Here is a 21,568-nt window from a genome sequence, read left to right on the forward strand (position 1 = left end):
TATTTTTGATATGTTTTTCACTTTAGAGGTAGGGAATGAGGGAGCTAAATTTTCTTTTTTATAGTGATTTAGATAGAATTCTACAGAAACCACTTCAAGGATAGGTTAAGCATCTGTAGAAATTGTGGAAGGTCTGTAAAATAGAGGGAAGCCAAGCAACTGGGTCTCTTCTTTTTTTTTTTTTTTTGAAATGAGAGGACTTTATGTTTGAAACAGCTTTGAAAAGATGCTTCATTCAAACTTTATCAAAATAAAGGCCTCTCCTGTGATTGGTACTGTGCTGGTTGGCACATCAGGAAATTCACCTAGGGAGTTTATAAAACTTTCTAAGAGAGTGGAGGGAAGGGAGGGCAATTAAAAGAGGAAGGACATGTAGAACCATGCTGAGCCTCATTAATGAGCTTGCATGCTCATTCCACTGGAGCTAAAATAAAGTAGTAAATATTGGGCCAATTGTACACATTTGTTGAACATTCATCAAACACTGATAGAAGAGAATATTTGTAGCTCAAGGGTTGAATTGTAGGGTCCTGATGCTCTCTGAGCACCAACACTGACAGGACGAGCCACATTAATAATTTTAAATTTTGATATTTGTGTATTTTTTGTTTTAAAATGGCTGTACACCACCCCGAGTCCTTCGGGAGAGGGGCGGTATAGAAATAAAATTATTATTATTATTATTATTATTATTATTATTATTAGTAGTAGTAGTAGTAGTAGTAGTAGTAGTAGTAGTAGTAGTAATAGTAGTAGTAGTAGTAGTAGTATATAAAAATAAAAGCAATAGCAATAGCACTTAGACTTATATACCGCTTCACAGTGCTTTACAGCCCTCTCTAAACAGTTTACAAAGTCAGCATATTGCCCCCAACAATCTGGGTCCTCATTTTACCGACCTTGGAAGGATGGAAGGCTGAGTCAACCTTGAGCCATTGAGAATTGAATTGCCGAACTGCTGGCATCTGGCAATCAGCAGAAGTAGCCTGCAGTGCTGCATTCTAACCACTGCACCACCATGGCTCTAGCACTGATAATGATAATAGTTTGATAATTAAATGTACTACCAATTCAGAGAGCACCAAAGATCCCACAATTCATCAAACATTTTTGATTGTTAAATGTATATTTATTTTTCACAAATAACTCAGTAGAGTGCATCTATCTCTCTCCATCCCTCCCTCCACTAATATTTCCCTGTAAGGTAGGTTGAGCTAAAGGAGAGCTATTGGCCCAAAATCCCCCAGTGGACTTGGACCTGGATCCACCCTTTTCTTAGACCAATATTTTAACCAGTCTGTGTGGTACCTCATGACAATATAATGTTAGTTTTTCAAACACATAATGGCATTTGAAAGCATTTTTATATTACTTGAATAAATATTTGGCATTCCATAGCTTAATATTTCTTACATTTCTTACATTTTCTCAATTAATATAGATTTTTGCCCAAACAGACCAAGATACCTATAAATAATTTGTGTGGGTTTGTGGGGAAGAGGGATTCCTGATCATTTATTCTACTTTCTGAAAAGAACATTTTTTTTCCTCCTAATAAAAGAAATGACACAGTATATTTCTGGTTTGGCACAGATTTCATGATATTTTACAGTGGAGATTTTTTTTAAAATTTGAAAGGTTAATTTATTCTTTAAGATGTAATATATAGGTGCTATTATTAGTTAGTTTATATTTTCCCTTTTCCTATTTTATTTGTTTATTTATTTTATTTTATTTATATACCGCCCTACTCCCGAAGGACTCAGGGCGGTGAACAGCCACAAGATAAAAGTACATCATACAAAAGTTAAAAACCATTTAAAAGTATATTAAATAATTTTGGCCCAAAAAATGAATTTAAAAACACCCAATTTGTATAAAACTTAAAAGCAAATTAAAAGAGAGAGTCAAGCCAGACCAGCCTGCTGGAATAAAAATGTTTTGAGGGCACGGCGTAAATCTGGGATCCTCCGTATCTCCGGGGGGAGCTCATTCCAGATGACAGGTGCCCCCACAGAGAAGGCTCTCCCCCTGGGGGCCACCAGTCGACACTGTTTGGCTGACGGCACCCTGAGGAGCCCCTCTCTATGGGAGCGTACTGGTCGGTGAGAGGCTACTGGTGGCAGAAGGTGGTCTCGTAGGTACCTTGGTCCTAAGCCATGGAGCGCTCTAAAGGTGGTGACCAAAACTTGAAGCGCACCCGGAAGACCACCGGGTGCCAGTGCAGCTCGCGCAGGAGGGGAGTCACATGGGAGCACCACGTTGCTCCCATAACCCCCGCGCGGCTGCATTCTGGACCAGCTGGAGCCTCCGGGTGTTCCTCAAAGGGAGCCCCATGTAGAGAGCATTACAGTAGTCCAGGCATGAGGTGACGAGGGCATGAGTGACCGTACGTAACGAGTCCCGATCCAGAAAGGGACGCAACTGGCGAATCAGGCAGACCTGATAAAAAGTCCTCCCAGCCACAGCTGTCAAATGCTCTTCTAAAGACAGCCGTGAGTCCAGGAGGACACCCAAGTTGCGAGCCCTATCTGTGGGGGCCAACGACTCGCCCCAAATAGTCAGTGATGGCACCAACTGACTAGATTGGGACATCGGAAACCACAGCCACTCGGTCTTGGATGGGTTGAGTCTGAGTCTGTTTCTCCCCATCCAGATCTGCACGGCCTCCAGGCACCGGGACATCACTTCAAGGGCATCATTGGTGTGATCCGGGGTGGAGATGTACAGCTGAGTGTCATCAGCGTACTGGTGGAACTTCACCCCGAAACCACGGATGATCTCGCCCAGCAGCTTCACATGTTATTAACTATGTTTTGTTTATAGCTTGCTTGTTGATAGCAGATAGCAGAGAGATAGATAGAAAGACAGACAGACAGACAATCTGTCTATCTGTCTGTCTGTCTGTCTGTCTGTCTTTAGGGTATTTTTTTTGCATCTTTGTTTTTTCCCCCCAAATTTGTAATAAATAAACAAAGTGTGTTTTAAAGAAAGAGAGAAATCCCTCTGAAACATATTATGGAGGAAAAGAAGTATCTGAAACCAGAGAGAAAACGCATTTCTGAAGTAGAATAAAACAATTTGAAAAACAGATTGCATGTGCTACAATGAAAGTTGTTTCTATCAATTAAACTACACATCTGTTGTGACATGTTTTGATCTCTGTGAAATCATAGCAAACTCATTGTTTATTTACAGTAAAACAAGTAAAAAAATAATGCCAACATGAATAAAGGGAAAAAATGGGAAGACGGGAACAAATGTTTGTTTCACAGTTGGACTCAAAGCCATTACAAAATTTTTGTCACAATCTGATTCCACTTCACTCAGATCACTCTCTGCTTCTCCATACCATTTTAGAACACTTTCTTGAAGTTTGGATCACCAAATTGCACTCTTTTTGGCAGAAAAAGTGGCCCCGACATTATAAAAAAAATATGTTAAGAAAGATCTGCGGTCAAAATGACTGAAACTCAAATTCAAATGCTGCTACAGAAAACACCAAATAACTGACACAAGTGTGATGCTACATACAATCTTATTGGTGGGAAAATAAAAACTATTCACAACCAGAATGGTCCATTTCTAAAAATAGGGGTGTTTTGGAAAACAGTTGCGATCACTATGACCGCAGGTCTGTGGTTATGGGTTAATGTTGCTAAAAGTGAGAAACACTGGACAATACAGTCCTTTTCCCATTAGTTTGCAAGCATCCCTGGTTTCCTTTTGTTGTGGTCTGCCAGCAGCCTGCAGAGTTGGCAGCAGAGTCGGACAGTGAGGAGGCTGGGGAGGAACATGGGCCAGTCCTGGAATCTGGGGAAGGCCCAGACGAGGGCTCTGCATCAGAGGCAGAGATGGGGCCAGGGCCATCTGGGAGTTATGCACGGACTCTGGAGCCTCCAGATTCGGACAGCAGAGAGGCAGAGGAAGAGCCTGTTCCTAGTGCACTCATGTACAGAGCTGCCAGAAGGCAAGAATAGTTAAAACAAAAAGGACGACTTGGGAGTAAGGCCTGGAGATGATTGGCCCCTCCCATAAGGCTTAAAAGAGGAGCAAAGGCATGTGGGCCCTTTGCAGGAAAGCAACATTGTTAATTCTGTTCCCAGTCGGCATCTCTGTTTGATTCTGGACTCCGTGTGTCTTTGCCAAGTAGGTCTTTGGCAGCATGTCAAGGGAGATAAAGGTTGGTGATTATCCCGAAGGACTTCTCCCGAAAGACTTTTTGCAACTAATTGGGACTCAGCTGTGACTGAAAGTAATTCACAGCTGTTGCAATAAAAGAGGTTTTTGGGACTACTTGTGAGTTTTAATGACTCAGTAAACCTAGATCACAACACTTTTCTTCAATTCAGTCTCATGAGAAGATCATAAAAAAAAAGGAAAAAAACCCTGAGAAGTGTGGCAGCCAAGAAAATTTCAAAACACTATAGAACTTAACAGTAACAGCAAAATAAGCAGTTGTGTCCTGTATTCCTTGTAACAAGTACGACAAGCAAATGTAAGTTTAGAAGCTCCTTTGCTAGAAATATGAAACGAATTTTCAAGCATCTGAGAATAATGTAGAAAGCTAGAAGTCTTCCTGAAAGAAACAAAACCTCTCACAATTTGCAAGGCAAACTTAAAAGAACTAACCCCACTCCCCACCCCAAATCTATGATTGTGTTTCTCTCTATCTCTCTTCCTTAATTTTTAAACCAACTGAAAGTAACCTCAAAGTACATCAAAAACTATGCTTTTTTAAAAAAAAAAAAAATTCCTGGTGAAAATTCCATAGCCCTTTCCTGTTTGATTTTTTTTTTAGAGACCTGTTTATCTTTTCTTTATTGGTTTGGAAGAATCAGCCATGCAACCTTTTTTTTAAAAAAAATATTAATACTCATTTATTAATGATTAGATGGTCAATGCACAGCTCAGCACGCCACTTAGATTATCTCAGTATTACATAGGATGGTCTGATGTGAAAACTACAGTCTTCAACCTCAATATTAAATATGTAGGAGTTTGATTCTCTTGCACCTTCACACTGTAATATAAAGCAAAAGAGGTGTGGCTTTGGTTTGTTATTGAAAGGGAAGTATTTACCAGCCTCCTATAACCCCCTTGGATTTTTTTTAGAGAATGCAAGAATTAATAACATCGCTGTAAGTAAAGATATAAAACAAGAAATTATTATTTGTGGATTGAAGAGGACAATAAGGCTTTTTAAAGGAACCATAACTGCTTTACAAAAAGAAAACCAAAAAATCCTCTGGTTTTTCATTAGTTTGTTGCTCCATCAGCTTCATAAACCAAAGACTTTGTAACTGACATATGCATTCTCACTTCCAAGAAATGATTGGGTTTACAGATAGTCCTCAACTTACAACAGCAGGATCCTCAAGGTCACGTGACCAAGATTTATATGCTTGGCAACTGGTTCGTATTTATGATGGTTGCAGTGTCCCCAGAACATGCAATCTCCTTTTGTGACCTTCTGACAAGCAAAGTCCATGGGGAAGCCAGATTCACTTAACAACCGTGTAATTAACTCAACGACCGCAATGTTTCACTTAACAACTGTCATAAAATGGGCCAAACTCACCTAACAAATGTTTCACTTAACAACATAAATTATGGTCGTAAATCGAGGACTACTTGTACTCTATGCCTCATCTGGTGAACTATCTTCTACATTGCATTGTGGCCAATAATGATTTGATTGACTATCATTAAGTGTTGTACCTTATGATTCTTGACGAATGTATCTTGTCTTTTTATGTGCACTGAGAGCATATGCACCAAAGACAAATTCCTTGTGTGTCCAATCACACTTGGCCAATAAAGAATTCTATTCTATTCTATTCTATTCTATTCTATTCTATTCTATTCTATTCTATTCTATTCTATTCTATTCTATTCTATTCTATTCTATTCTATTCTATTCTATTCTATTCTATTCTATTTGAATGTAAAAAGGTTGAACTGCACTGGTGTGATAAAATGAAGAAATCCTTTGAATGAGTGGGTGGCTTGAGAATGATTCCTTCTTTTATGCAGAATTAAATGCCCGTGGCTCCTCCCCCCCATTTCCCCCTTTTAAACTACATTTTGATAATTTCCTGAGAGAAGGGGCATAGTTTTCATTCTAATTCACTATCCACCTTCTCAGAAAATCAGAGCTTTATAGTTCCACAAATCAGGGAAACATTATGTGGAGCCATAGGTCCAGAACATTGCTTATTTGGGAAGCTGAATCAAATGATTTTTTTCATTTATCCATTCATTCCTGAGGTTCTGTATTAGAAGCAATTGAACAAACTGCTGACCAAGCAAGGTGCCCCCTCAACTAAGCACACTATCTGATGTTGACTTTTTCAACATTGTATATTTGCCCTCATACCTCTTCCCTTAACCTAGCTTCATCATCTATCGTAAGCATTTTTTATTCAGAGTGTTATAAAATACAAAAGTAAATAGAAGAGCAGTGAGTGGGGGAAGGGAAGGGGAAGGAGGAGAGAAGCAAGGAAAGATAGGGGGTGGGAAAGAAAAGAAAAAGAAGCATTGACTTCCGACTCTCTCTTTTACAGTAAAATAAGGCATTAACATCAACTCACAACTTTTTGCTTTTCCATAACAGTATAAACAAGCCATTTCTATAAAGATCTATCAGTCTAATCTGTAAAACCCAAGGTCAGAGTTTCATTCTTTTCCACATTGAGCCCGAAGTTCAGAAGCGGTCTCCATGTGGAAACAAAAATACTTATATGTTTTTTTCTGTAATCAAAGTGGTCAATTTTGTCATTTCAGCCAACTCCATCAACTTCTGCAACCATTCTTCCATAGTAGGAATCAAAGTGTCCTTCCATTTTTGTGCATACAATAGTCTTGCTGCTGTCAACATATGTGTTTCCCCAAAAATAAGACCGGGTCTTATATTAATTTTTGCTCCAAAAGACACATTAGGGCTTATTTTCTGGTTAGGTCTTGTTTTGGGGAAAATACGGTACTAAATGCATCCATCTGACTGACAATCTTAACTGGGGCTTATTTTGGGGGTAGGGCTTATATTATGAGCATCATGCAAAATCATGCTAGGGCTTATTTTCTGGTTGGATCTTATTTTCAGGGAAATAGGGTAGTAAGAAAGTTCCAATTTTTTTCTCCAGTTCTTTTTCCATTGGGCCCAAAAGGAAAAGTTCTGGTTTCATTTTTATCTCCATTTTCAAAATTTTCTGTATTAAAATATGAATCATACTCCAAAAATGTTTTGCTTTATCACGTGTTCACCATAGATGATAAAAAAATCTCTTCTTTGCTTTTACACTTTTAACATTCATTTGACATACCTTTATACATCTTGGATAACTTATCTGGTGTTAAATACCTCATCTTATAGAAATTTTCTTTTAGATTATGATTTAATGTAAAACTTAGCTTCATCATCATAACTGATGTAATTTTTTACATCAAAAATCATGAGAGAAAATACAGCTAGAAAATGTAAAGAGGAAACTGAAATGAAATCTAGAGATTTACAGTAATCAAAAAGAAGGAAAAATAATTTGGCTTCATTGCAGTAAGTGATGGAAGCTGCTGAAAGAAAACTGTGAATTTTAATGTAATGTGGTTGAGGGAAAATGCTTTTTATCATCTTCAGTGTCATCATTCATTCAAAAATTGTGGTTGTGACAGCCATTATAAGTGTAGAATTGAACAGAAAGATAGTAGCTAGTTAAAACACTTTCTCAAGAACTGGCTGATATCTTACTCATTAAAAGGGATATATAAACAATAAACCAAGAGAGTGACCTGGATAGTTTTCCTGTATTGGATTTACAAAAAATGCTTGTTTAAATTTTGAATATTCTAATGAGGCAAAGAAAACAATGAAAAGAGATCACGTTCTATGACATTATTTGAATGGATGAAAGATTAAATTGGTTAGAAGTAAAAGGAAGGAATATAAAATTGGTTTATTTGATCAACATTAAAATAGATTTGTAGATTTCTTTTAACCCTTAGTGGGATTTTGCTGAAATGATTATGCTTTATTAATTGTTAATAGATAAGAGATGGAATATTGAAGAAGAGATAATTTATTGCATTTCAAGAAGAAGTGATAAATGATCAAAATTTATATTTGTAATGAATGTGGAAAGTCACATCTTTAATACACTCACACTCACTCTCTCTCTCTCTCTCTCTCTCTCTCTCACACACACACACACACACACACAGAGTATATTGGGGGTTCATTCATTTATTAATTCAATCTGACCATTAATCACTTACCTTTGTAACCACAGATTGTACTCAAGGTAGCAAAACCAAAAATTTAGAACATGTAATCAAAATACAGTTAAAATACAACCCAAAACTTATTAAAAGCACATCTAAACAACAATAAAATCTGTCAATTTTTTTATTATTATTATTTTATTATTTTTTAATTTGATTTATATGCCGCCCTTCTCCGGAGACTCAGGGCGGCTTACAGTGCGTTAAGCAATAGCCTTCATACTTTTGTATATTTATACAAAGTCAGCTTATTGCCCCCACAAACTGGGTCCTCAATTTACCTACCTTAGAAAGGATGGAAGGCTGAGTCAACCTTGAGCCTGGCGAGATTCGATCTTACTTTAATTGCAGACAGCTGATATTAAATTACAGTGCTTCTGTCTGTTGAGCTAAACCAGGCTCCTATCCTGCATATAAGATTTATTTATTGGGAGGGAGGTTACTGCCAGAAAAATAAGTGAAAAGAAGCTGACCAGAACTTTCCTAATTCTCAGCAAAGTACAGAAAGATTATAGGATATTTTTTCTGAATGTTACAAGCCTAATAACATCCTAAAGAGGCATAGGACAGGCAGCAAAGGATGCAGAAGGATGTGTCAGACCTTGTAGGAAGCTGCAGAAAAGAAAGAATGCTCAGGGAAGGCTGGGTCTCTAGAGAAATCTACTGTAATGCAGTGAAGTTTATACAAAAGAATCTGAAATAAGATGTGATGGCTCAATTAACAGCACAGTTTGTTATGAAATCACACAATCACCCCATGACAGATATCTATGCTGAAAATCTAACCTGATTGAATATCTCTTGCACCATAGTGCTTTTTCATTTTCTTCATTGAAATATAAGGACTCTAACATTTCAGCCAGAGGTTGTAGTTGCCACATATTTCTTGGCTCTCCAACTTTTTTGTGTGTCATTGTCTCAGTTGGCAATAGATTTTGGAAACAGTTCAGGTAGTGTAGATTCTTTATTGCAGACAAGAAGAGAACAGCTATAAGGAACAATCTGCCTTCTGCAACTCCCAGAAATACAAACCTCTCTACATATCAGGGTTTAAATTTAGGTGTTTCCTTCCCACCTTTCCAGGTTTGCATCGCACACGTGTCAGAAGCACCAAGGCACTTTTGGGTTGAAAGGATTAGCTGGTGACATTACCATTGCCTGGGGGACACCCAATTGAGACTCCTTTCATGTCCATGACAGGAGTTGGAGAGAAGGATAGGAGCTCAACCCAGCCCCATGGCAGCACTCAGGTCTCAAAAGTGGGTTTGCGAGACTCCATCCCAGCATCCTAACCACACGAGCCAACATGCTCCTTACCTTTCCAGGTTAATGGAAGCAGATGGGATTTTGTTGATATGATGGCTCTTACTAGTCTGAGTACTTCCTGCTATATCAGCCTAATTCCTAACAACATCGTGGATTTTCATTTTAAATTACATTTGTGTAAATGAAAATTAGGTCTAAACAGCAGCGATGCTATTAATGGATCTGTGAAGTTAAAATCATTTGCCCCTCTGGTTGTAGCAATCTTTGTTTATGTAAATAATATTGAGGGAGGTGAACCTTCCATTAGACCTCTTTCTAGATTGCATTAGCCCATCTGAAACCAATACAGAATGTCAGCATGCATTTACAAAAATGTCTGCTATAAGTGGCTTCAGCAAGCAATTCAATGTTCCTATCCATGTCTAGACAAAAAGACCAGGTGTTGGAAAGAATCCTGAGAGCAAAGGATTTGGCAGGGAGAAACAGTTGTTATCTGGTACCCACAGGTATGTAATCCAAGCATGAATGCTAGCTTAATGTATCCATATTTTTAAGATGTCCTTTTTTGTTTACACTGTCTGACTCTTCTTCGGCCTCGATCTCCGTGTCAACTTAGTTATGGAACAGTGCAGGCAAGTTCACGTTTTCAAATTTTCAAATTATTTTTATGGAAGGCCGTTTTTTTAAAAAACATTCCAGCCAGTTGCCATTATGTAATTTCATTTGGGACACAGCAGAGTTTGATATTGAAATGCAGACTCTTCTTGTGCCTCAGACATAGTTTAAGTGGAATATCCATTAAATTCAGATTCAATCAATTCTACCCATCAGTCATGAGTTATGAGAAGAAGAAAAAAGAGGTGGCTATGGAACTTCTCCAGAACTGGTCAGAACCTGCTGAAACCCACCTCTGAATAAAAGTTTGAAAATATTTGCTTCAGAGTCTTTACTTGGAGCTGGGGGGTTTTCTGGAATGCTGACATTTGCTTCAATCACTATAAATCAGGGATGCCAAACTCAATTTCATTGAGGGCCACATCAGAGTTGTGTCTGACCTTGGGGGCCATGGCCAGCTCAACATCACTCGTGTTGGGGATGCCTGTGGTGGCCCAAGCGCTCTGCCAGTGAAAATGGGCTCCCGAGCTCTGTTTCTGGCTGCAATGGCCTCCTGCAACCCTCTGCCAGTGAAAACTGAGCTCAGGAGGGCCATGTGTGACCCTCACAAACTCTGTTTTCACTGGCAGAGGCACCATGGGCCAGTCCTTCGCTGTTTCCAAGGAGGCCCACAGTCCAGATCTAAGCACCCTTGAGTTTGACACCCCTGCTATAAATGGAAGGGTTATAAGAAGTAAAGGCAGGAGAAAGAGTTACTTACACCATTCTTTTTGAAAGCAGTTTGGAAGTCTTAGAGGCATTGCACAATGAAGATGGCACACCCCTTTACATATATATATATATACATACATACATATTATTTATTTATTTATTTATTTATTTTTGTTTAGTTTGTCAAACATGTACAAGAAAACAGGTATAAGTATAAACATGGACATGAACACAGGAAATGAGTACGAATAAATGGGGACAGTAGGACAGGGACGGTAGGCACACTGGTGCGCTTATGCACACCCCCTTACGGACCTCTTAGGAATGGGGTGAGGTCCTTGGTAGACAGTTTAAGGTTGAAGCTGCGAGGGTTTGAGGATGTAACAATGGAGTCAGGTAGTGCATTCCAGGCACTGACCACTCTGTTGCTGAAGTCATATTTTCTGCAATCGAGTTTGGAGCGGTTTACCTTGAGTTTGTATCTCTTGTTTGCCCGTGTATTATTGCGGTTGAAGCTGAAGTAGTCATTGTTGTGGCTCCGTTGCCTGAGTCTGGGCTATCGACAGATGCAGACTGTGAGAGTGAGGGGGAGGAGTTGGCAAGGCCTCCCTCTCCAGGACCCTCCTCTCTGGCAATGCCTCCGGAGGACACCGAAGGCCAAGAGATAGGCCCAGAGCCAAGCACGTCCCCACAGCCACAGGTGAACAGTGACAAAGGAGATAAGTGCTGGCTGGATCCTCGGCAGCGGCGCAGGGAGAAGCGTGCGCAGCAGAGAGGAAGGCGTGCCAGAGATTAGTTGAGTCACTGGACCACACCCCACAGGGTATAAATGTGGGTGTGGTGGCCGGTTCAGTTTGTGACGAGCAAAAACTAGAAATAATCCCTGATCTCTGTGTTACTGGACTTCTGCCTGCCTTGTCGGACTGCATTTGGACTAATCCTTGTATTGCTGAAACTTTGCCTGCTTTATCGGAATGCTTGCAGTCTAATCTTTGTTTTGTGTGAGTAAAGTCTGAATTGGCAGCTAGCCACTGGGTTGCTGCCAGCTTTATTTTCAAAGATTTTGTCGTGTGGCTTATTAACTCCGGGCCGTCTGTGGGGATGCGTGTGTGGGACGGGGACAGAACAATCATTGACAGTTATAGCAGACAATTTTGTGTACTACGCTTAGGTCACACCGTAGGTGGCGTAGTTCTAGGTTGTTATTAAAGTATTCCTTTATTTTATTTTATGTATACTTTATTCTAGTTGTTAAAGTATTCCTTCTTTTCTTCTGTCTTCGTGAGAGTGGCATGTAGAACTTTGCTCAAAATAGAAAATCCAGTGATTGCACAGAAAGAGAAGATAAGCTTCCCAAAACTATTGTGCCAATAGTAAAAAAAAAAGCATATGATTCCCATCATTCTGTTCCTTGCCAAACTCATAGTAGTTAACACCAGGAACTCAGAGAAGATTACTTTGATCTCCTGGAGTGACTAAACCCCATTAGCCTATTCATTCTCCAGTTAGGTTCTGTGGCAAATAGAATAATCAGGGTTGTTGTTTTTTTTCTTCCTCTCTCTGTTTTGCTGTCATTGAGATTAAGCACTAACGTCTCATTAGCAACAGGTTAACATTTCATGTTGAATGATTCCAGCTCAGGCTATGCAAACAGTACAATGATGCCAGAGTTTCGAAGGCAGAAGGGGTTCTATTTGGAATGCTCCCTTGCTTTAGCTGAAGAAAAATTAGAGTCACAGTGGGAGCATAATTAAAATCATTCTTTCCTATGTGCTTGTTATGGTTTTCTGTGCCATAAGTTGTGGTGGGCTTATCCTTATAACCAAGGAAGACATTCTGAGAAGGAATCTGCAACCTTCTGCATCTCAGATGCTGGTTTTTGCAATACAACAGCTATTTCATGATTTCAGAATTCATTTCTCATGCTGCCAGTGAGTCCAGGCCTTTTGCAGAATATGAGTTGATGATAGAGATTGGACTCACACTTCGCTGTAAGTCACAAAATGGCTTTTTTGTTGTCATTTTGGCTTAAAGTGGTGTTCAAATGCAGCCACTGAGATCTGCCAATTATATTTCATGCAGGAGATGGCTAGCCTGTGATCACCTATACCGAGAGGTGGGTTTCAGCAGGGTCTGATCAGTTCTGGAGAACTGGTAGTGGAAATTTTGAGTAGTTTGGAGAACCAGTAGTAAAAATTCTGACTGGCCCTGCCCCCATCTATTCTCTGCCTCCCAAATCCCAGCTGATCGGGAGGAAATGGGGATTTTGCAGTAACCTTCCCTGGAATGGGGAGGGAATGGAGATTTTACAGTATCCTTCCCCTGCCACGCCTACCAAGCCATGCCATGCCATGCCCACCAAGCCATGCCACGCCCACCAAGCTACACCCAGAGAACTGGTAGTAAAAACTTTTGAAACCCACCACTGCCTGTACCTATACATCATCACAAGAATTTACCATCAAAATTTAGTGGCAAAATAACCACATGATGATAGTGCAACTTGGTGCATGTGTGTGTGTCCCTGTTTAAAATTAAATATGGGGATTGAAAAAGCAGGGCTGTGGGAAGAAAACCACATTCATTCCCAAATATCAATATCCTCAAAAAAGAAGAATTTTCCTCCAAAAAGAAAGTCCATTTTTCAAAGGTCATTAGAGGAGAAATAAAAAGATCACTAGAAAGGCTTGGTCTAATATTTTTGATATGTTTTTCACTTTAGAGGTAGGGAATGAGGGAGCTAAATTTTCTTTTTTATAGTGATTTAGATAGAATTCTACAGAAACCACTTCAAGGATAGGTTAAGCATCTGTAGAAATTGTGGAAGGTCTGTAAAATAGAGGGAAGCCAAGCAACTGGGTCTCTTCTTTTTTTTTTTTTTTTGAAATGAGAGGACTTTATGTTTGAAACAGCTTTGAAAAGATGCTTCATTCAAACTTTATCAAAATAAAGGCCTCTCCTGTGATTGGTACTGTGCTGGTTGGCACATCAGGAAATTCACCTAGGGAGTTTATAAAACTTTCTAAGAGAGTGAAGGGAAGGGAGGGCAATTAAAAGAGGAAGGACATGTAGAACCATGCTGAGCCTCATTAATGAGCTTGCATGCTCATTCCACTGGAGCTAAAATAAAGTAGTAAATATTGGGCCAATTGTACACATTTGTTGAACATTCATCAAACACTGATAGAAGAGAATATTTGTAGCTCAAGGGTTGAATTGTAGGGTCCTGATGCTCTCTGAGCACCAACACTGACAGGACGAGCCACATTAATAATTTTAAATTTTGATATTTGTGTATTTTTTGTTTTAAAATGGCTGTACACCACCCCGAGTCCTTCGGGAGAGGGGCGGTATAGAAATAAAATTATTATTATTATTATTATTACTATTATTATTATTATTATTATTATTATTATTATTATTATTAGTAGTAGTAGTAGTAGTAGTAATAGTAGTAGTAGTAGTAGTAGTATATAAAAATAAAAGCAATAGCAATAGCACTTAGACTTATATACCGCTTCACAGTGCTTTACAGCCCTCTCTAAACAGTTTACAAAGTCAGCATATTGCCCCCAACAATCTGGGTCCTCATTTTACCGACCTTGGAAGGATGGAAGGCTGAGTCAACCTTGAGCCATTGAGAATTGAATTGCCGAACTGCTGGCATCTGGCAATCAGCAGAAGTAGCCTGCAGTGCTGCATTCTAACCACTGCACCACCATGGCTCTAGCACTGATAATGATAATAGTTTGATAATTAAATGTACTACCAATTCAGAGAGCACCAAAGATCCCACAATTCATCAAACATTTTTGATTGTTAAATGTATATTTATTTTTCACAAATAACTCAGTAGAGTGCATCTATCTCTCTCCATCCCTCCCTCCACTAATATTTCCCTGTAAGGTAGGTTGAGCTAAAGGAGAGCTATTGGCCCAAAATCCCCCAGTGGACTTGGACCTGGATCCACCCTTTTCTTAGACCAATATTTTAACCAGTCTGTGTGGTACCTCATGACAATATAATGTTAGTTTTTCAAACACATAATGGCATTTGAAAGCATTTTTATATTACTTGAATAAATATTTGGCATTCCATAGCTTAATATTTCTTACATTTCTTACATTTTCTCAATTAATATAGATTTTTGCCCAAACAGACCAAGATACCTATAAATAATTTGTGTGGGTTTGTGGGGAAGAGGGATTCCTGATCATTTATTCTACTTTCTGAAAAGAACATTTTTTTTCCTCCTAATAAAAGAAATGACACAGTATATTTCTGGTTTGGCACAGATTTCATGATATTTTACAGTGGAGATTTTTTTTAAAATTTGAAAGGTTAATTTATTCTTTAAGATGTAATATATAGGTGCTATTATTAGTTAGTTTATATTTTCCCTTTTCCTATTTTATTTGTTTATTTATTTTATTTTATTTATATACCGCCCTACTCCCGAAGGACTCAGGGCGGTGAACAGCCACAAGATAAAAGTACATCATACAAAAGTTAAAAACCATTTAAAAGTATATTAAATAATTTTGGCCCAAAAAATGAATTTAAAAACACCCAATTTGTATAAAACTTAAAAGCAAATTAAAAGAGAGAGTCAAGCCAGACCAGCCTGCTGGAATAAAAATGTTTTGAGGGCACGGCGTAAATCTGGGATCCTCCGTATCTCCGGGGGGAGCTCATTCCAGATGACAGGTGCCCCCACAGAGAAGGCTCTCCCCCTGGGGGCCACCAGTCGACACTGTTTGGCTGACGGCACCCTGAGGAGCCCCTCTCTATGGGAGCGTACTGGTCGGTGAGAGGCTACTGGTGGCAGAAGGTGGTCTCGTAGGTACCTTGGTCCTAAGCCATGGAGCGCTCTAAAGGTGGTGACCAAAACTTGAAGCGCACCCGGAAGACCACCGGGTGCCAGTGCAGCTCGCGCAGGAGGGGAGTCACATGGGAGCACCACGTCGCTCCCATAACCCCCGCGCGGCTGCATTCTGGACCAGCTGGAGCCTCCGGGTGTTCCTCAAAGGGAGCCCCATGTAGAGAGCATTACAGTAGTCCAGGCATGAGGTGACGAGGGCATGAGTGACCGTACGTAACGAGTCCCGATCCAGAAAGGGACGCAACTGGCGAATCAGGCAGACCTGATAAAAAGTCCTCCCAGCCACAGCTGTCAAATGCTCTTCTAAAGACAGCCGTGAGTCCAGGAGGACACCCAAGTTGCGAGCCCTATCTGTGGGGGCCAACGACTCGCCCCAAATAGTCAGTGATGGCACCAACTGACTAGATTGGGACATCGGAAACCACAGCCACTCGGTCTTGGATGGGTTGAGTCTGAGTCTGTTTCTCCCCATCCAGATCTGCACGGCCTCCAGGCACCGGGACATCACTTCAAGGGCATCATTGGTGTGATCCGGGGTGGAGATGTACAGCTGAGTGTCATCAGCGTACTGGTGGAACTTCACCCCGAAACCACGGATGATCTCGCCCAGCAGCTTCACATGTTATTAACTATGTTTTGTTTATAGCTTGCTTGTTGATAGCAGATAGCAGAGAGATAGATAGAAAGACAGACAGACAGACAATCTGTCTATCTGTCTGTCTGTCTGTCTGTCTGTCTTTAGGGTATTTTTTTTGCATCTTTGTTTTTTCCCCCCAAATTTGTAATAAATAAACAAAGTGTGTTTTAAAGAAAGAGAGAAATCCCTCTGAAACATATTATGGAGGAAAAGAAGTATCTGAAACCAGAGAGAAAACGCATTTCTGAAGTAGAATAAAACAATTTGAAAAACAGATTGCATGTGCTACAATGAAAGTTGTTTCTATCAATTAAACTACACATCTGTTGTGACATGTTTTGATCTCTGTGAAATCATAGCAAACTCATTGTTTATTTACAGTAAAACAAGTAAAAAAATAATGCCAACATGAATAAAGGGAAAAAATGGGAAGACGGGAACAAATGTTTGTTTCACAGTTGGACTCAAAGCCAAATATCCAGAACACAACAGTTTCTGATTCTTGGTTCTTTAATTTTCTTTCCTTCCTTCACTTTTTGTACTTTCATCTTGTATTCTCTCCCTTCCCTTCCCTTTTTCTCTATATTTGTCTTTTATCCATGGAAAAATTCTCAATAAAAATTACACATATATTTTAAAAATATGTAACTCAAATATTTACCTGGCATGTTTTTCCAACTTAGCATCTTTGATGTACTAATATTACAATTTGTGTAATCTCCAGTTGTCACAGCTCATGATGGGTATATATTCTGCAAGCAATCCCCACATATCTCGATAATACTTGGCTGTCAGAGGTCTTAAACAGAATACCGTAGCTCTCAAATAATTAAATGATTGTGGGAATATTATTCCATTTCATAAAGCAAAATGGTGGCCTCCTAATCTTCTATGCAAATTGTATCTCTAACTATGGATGCTTTTTTAAAAGATTCTGCTCAATTTATATTGCTTGAATTGGGTGAAAATGTTACCTGACTTCTCCAATGGAATAAATATGGTCCCACATGAAAGATGGTCAGTGGACAGAGATAACCCTGAATTGTTGCAATTTACTATCTGGACATTATCCTGGGGTTCTACAAGGCTGAACTGTTGCTTTGGAGGAGACAGAGGAAAGGATGGTGACACAGTTCATTCAAGCATATGTTTCAAGTCTTTATCTTCTCCATTTGACAGCATTTTCTCAACACGATACACCCTGGACTCCAAAATAAACTGTTTGGTGGCCACATTTGCCAGCATTTCCAGAATTGTCTCTCCCTCAGTACTCCATTTTGGAGAAATGGACTTCTGTTGGAACAAAACATTCAGTAGCACCGGGGTTTTCCACAGCTGGAGAGCAAGCTGGGTAGCAGACACAAATATTGCTAAATGTGTGACAGTAGTGAGTGGGAGGGGGGGGAGTCATCTCTAAAGACAGAGGAATAGGAAACAAGATTCACCACCTCTCTCCATCTATGCTTGCACCATTTATCATGCTCCTTGGAATATCTGGTCTTGTCTTTGTAAATAAACAGGTCTTCCCCTAATCCTTATTTCTTACCTCCCCAGTTACCTTTCTACACAATTGTGTAGGAGACGGGGGGGGTGGGAATCTGATTTTTAAAGGAGGGAATAATTATTCATCCTTGAAAACACAGCAGTAAACGTCCCCATCCCACTCTGGATTGACTCACTCTTTTAATAAGCTTTATTGACCTTCAATTAGGGTTCAGATAAAATAAGTTGTTCAACTATAATAATCTCATCTCTCTCTTTTAAAAAAAAAAAAAAAAAAAAACCTGTCATGGAATGACTTGATTATTAAAATGTCAAGGATATTTTCTTTAATAAAAATAAGTCTGCCTGCTTTAGAGAAATAATTAACTTCTAGATGTCTATAAAATAGATACAGTGATACACATTAGCTTAAGGAGAGAGATAGATACAGAGAGAGATAAGAAAGACAGAAAAAGAGAGAAAGATACACAAACAAAAAGAAAAAGAAAGAAGGCAGGCAGGCAGGCAGGCAGGCAGGCAGGCAGGAAGGAAGGAAGGAAGGAAGGAAGGAAGGAAGGAAGGAAGGGAATTGTCATGCCTGGAAGCCTTATTACCTGTGTGCCTTGAGGATCCAGGCCTGCCACAATCATACCGTGGGAAATTGGGAGGGGGCGATTGCATGAGTGAAGTAGAGCTAGCCATAACAAACTTCTCTAAGAGAAGTTCAAGGCCATGATGTCCAGCAGCTGTGCAAAGAAGAAATTGGAGGATGTCTTCTGTTCGGGAAAGAACTGATTGGAGCTGTGTGGACATGTGGGAGATGTGGGCAAGGTCTTGAACTTTCTTGTGGGTGAGGAAAACCCAGAAGCTTTCAGATTCGGGTTTTCCCAGATGTGCCAATATGACATCCCTAATAAAAGTTAGCTTTGAGAAACTTCAAGCCTCAGAGTCTGATTTTGTTGGGGGTGTTACTTGGAACCCTGACAGGAATGGTGTTTCAACAATGGGTAACCATGACTAACCAGTGCCTCTTTGTTTCTAGTTTATTACAAATGTTAGATGCTGTCTGTAACAGACAATGAAAACAAATTACCATCATGTCTATTTGTGTAGTTCCATAGGGCAACTGGAACTAATGTCTAAAATATGACGCTGAATGGATCCTTAAACTGACTCAAACAACCTCACTGCCTTTAATTTCACTGGATGGTATCTTCAATTTTAAAAATGAAACAAAATTTCAGCCTTGCCTAAACCTTCCTATGTATTCTGACTAAGTTTATGTTGGGTCTTAATAATAGCCTATAAATCAGCTTTAAGAAGCAAGAATCGTATATTTCCTTCTGATATGCTATGCCTGAATTCAGTTTCCCCAAGTACCTTATTACAATCAGGGGAATTTTAACTATGGATCAACTAACTAGAACTCAAGCTGCTGTGGCTTCATTTATCTAACAAAGATGTCCAGGGGAAATAAAAATGTTTGATTTAAGATGTCTTTCCATGCTACCAGCAAATTGAATTGCAATGTGCTCTATATGGGGCTTTCCTTAAAGACCACCCAGAAGCTGAAGCTGGTCCAAAAACTAGCAGTTCTGAATGCTACTCACAGTTCAGCTGAGTTACACTAGTTCAGATAGGGTGGGCATCAGGGGTGGGTTCTACTTACCTTTACTACTGGTTCGCAGCGGGGCCGCACATGCGAAGCGTTTTGATGATGTTGGGGTCAGTGGGCAGAGCCTCCCGCCAGTTTTAGTACCAGTTCTATAGAACCGGTGCGAATCGGAGGCAACCCACCACTGGTGGGCATGCTTTAGTCCTTTATGGTGTCATCTAATGGGGCCTCAGAAGTGCTCGTTCTTGGTAGCATCCCAGGCCTTTGAAATAGTATCCCATGTTTAATAATATTTGTGCACCACCAGGCTCAAATGATTAGGGTAGTTGCCAAAATTGTGAAAACAAATCAACAAAAGTAATGCACAGTCTCCAGTAGTTATGATTTTTATTTGGTAACATTTCTCTGAATTATGGTGATGCTGCATCTCTCGGTAAGCCCAAAAAAGCCTGGTTAATCAGTAGTGGTTCAGTGGCTGGCCTAGAAACCAGGAGACTGAGTTCTAGCCCTTCCTTTGGCATGGAAGCCAACTGGGTGACTTTGGGCCAGTTCTTCTTTCTCATCCCAGCCCAGTTCACAAGGTTGTTTTATGGTGTGGAAAAATAGGAGGCAGCTTTTCCTTTCTTAGTTATATAGTATTTTTGGAGCTTACATGCTACTCCAAACCGACAGTTTACCTTCCTTCTATGAAAGGTTCAAATCCAAGAACAATACAATAAACCAGCACAGCTACCATCACAAACTTGGCCTTCTACTTTTTCCTTAGGGGCTACCAAAGACATGGGAAAGATGTTGGGAGGAGAGGAGGAGAAAGATCCTGATGCTGCCAAGAAAGAAGAAGAACGACAGGAAGCGCTCCGACAGCAGGAAGAAGAAAGGAAAGCGAAATATGCCAAGATGGAGGCTGAACGGGAGGTTGTGAGGCAAGGGATTCGGGACAAGGTAAGAGTCACTTCTCAAAGTCATTAAAAACTTGCTAGTAAAATGCATTCATTAGAAAAGGCTCTATCAGAGTCCTACAAGTGTTTCCCTCCAAGCATTGGAGACTGTACTTGAACCCAGGGGAGGGGGGATGAAGGTACATGAAGGATGTGCAGATAGCCTCTCAAAGTTCTCCAGTTTATTTAGAGGTATCATGATCTGATCTTGGTCCAGAAAGGTGATCCAGAATGAATTGGGCAGTCTGACTCTAGGACAGGGGACTCCAAGATTGGCAACTTTTAAGACTTGTGAATTTCAACTCCCAGAATTTCTCAGCAAGCCATGTTGGCTGTGGAATTCTGTCAGTTTAAGTCCTCAAATCTTAAAATTGTTATGGTTGGAGACCACTGCTCTAGGGAAAAGACAAAAAGAAAAATCTTGGAAACGTTCTCAGGAACATGTAACATTCTCAGGAGCAATGTCATCACTACTTGGTATGAAATAACTTCATGGAACATTTTGCACTGGATAAAATTTTGCAGAAAAGCTTTTCTTGGAACCCTTTAGGGATTGTAACAATTGAAATTATGATGATGATGATGATCATCATCATCATCATCATCATCAATCATCATTATCATGAGACCATGAATTCTAGTCCTGCTTAAGGCATGAAGCAAGCTAGCCAGTCCTTCTCTCAGCCCCAGTAATGTTGAGTTTCACAAACTATATATTGACGCATTAAACAGGAAAAAGAGAAAGTATTTCAACCTGCATAAAATTCTGACCCATGTAGGTTTTGCATTCTCAGTAGGAACTATCTGGGGAGAAAAGAGTTTTGGAGACTTACATAAGAATGCCCAAAATGATCTCTAGAATACTTTCTATCCTTTTGGATTTAAAGCCTTATGCTTAGAAATGTTTGATAGGTGGATGATTTAGTTTATAGGTGGCTGGCTTCGGAGTTGACTTCTTTTCAAGGGCATGCCAGTTTTGTGAGGTGTGCTTGTCATGATGTGAAATTGTTTTAGACTCTCCATTGTATACAATTCCAATAAAAGTATTTTCCTGGGAGTTCCAGAATTCCCTGATCAACTTCTTGACTCTGAACCTCTAACTCCCTATGAGTCTCATTAATACTAGCTATCAGGTACCAAGAGAT

General features: G+C 39.7%; 1 protein-coding gene across 1 annotated transcript in view; it reads left to right on the forward strand.

Annotated features, from left to right (window-relative positions):
- The window catches only part of CPLX1 (complexin 1), a 191,162-nt gene that overhangs the window by 95,081 nt on the left and 74,513 nt on the right, over positions 1-21,568 (forward strand). The window contains exon 2 of the mRNA XM_070935438.1: positions 20,252-20,427. Coding sequence (XP_070791539.1) covers positions 20,252-20,427 — 176 coding nt within the window. The remainder of the gene's footprint in view (positions 1-20,251; positions 20,428-21,568) is intronic.

This window comes from Pituophis catenifer, unplaced genomic scaffold (genome assembly GCF_029215685.1).
Source record: "Pituophis catenifer annectens isolate HBS135680 unplaced genomic scaffold, rPitCat1.0.hap2 SCAF_2, whole genome shotgun sequence".
NCBI classification, from domain to species: Eukaryota; Metazoa; Chordata; class Lepidosauria; order Squamata; family Colubridae; genus Pituophis; species Pituophis catenifer.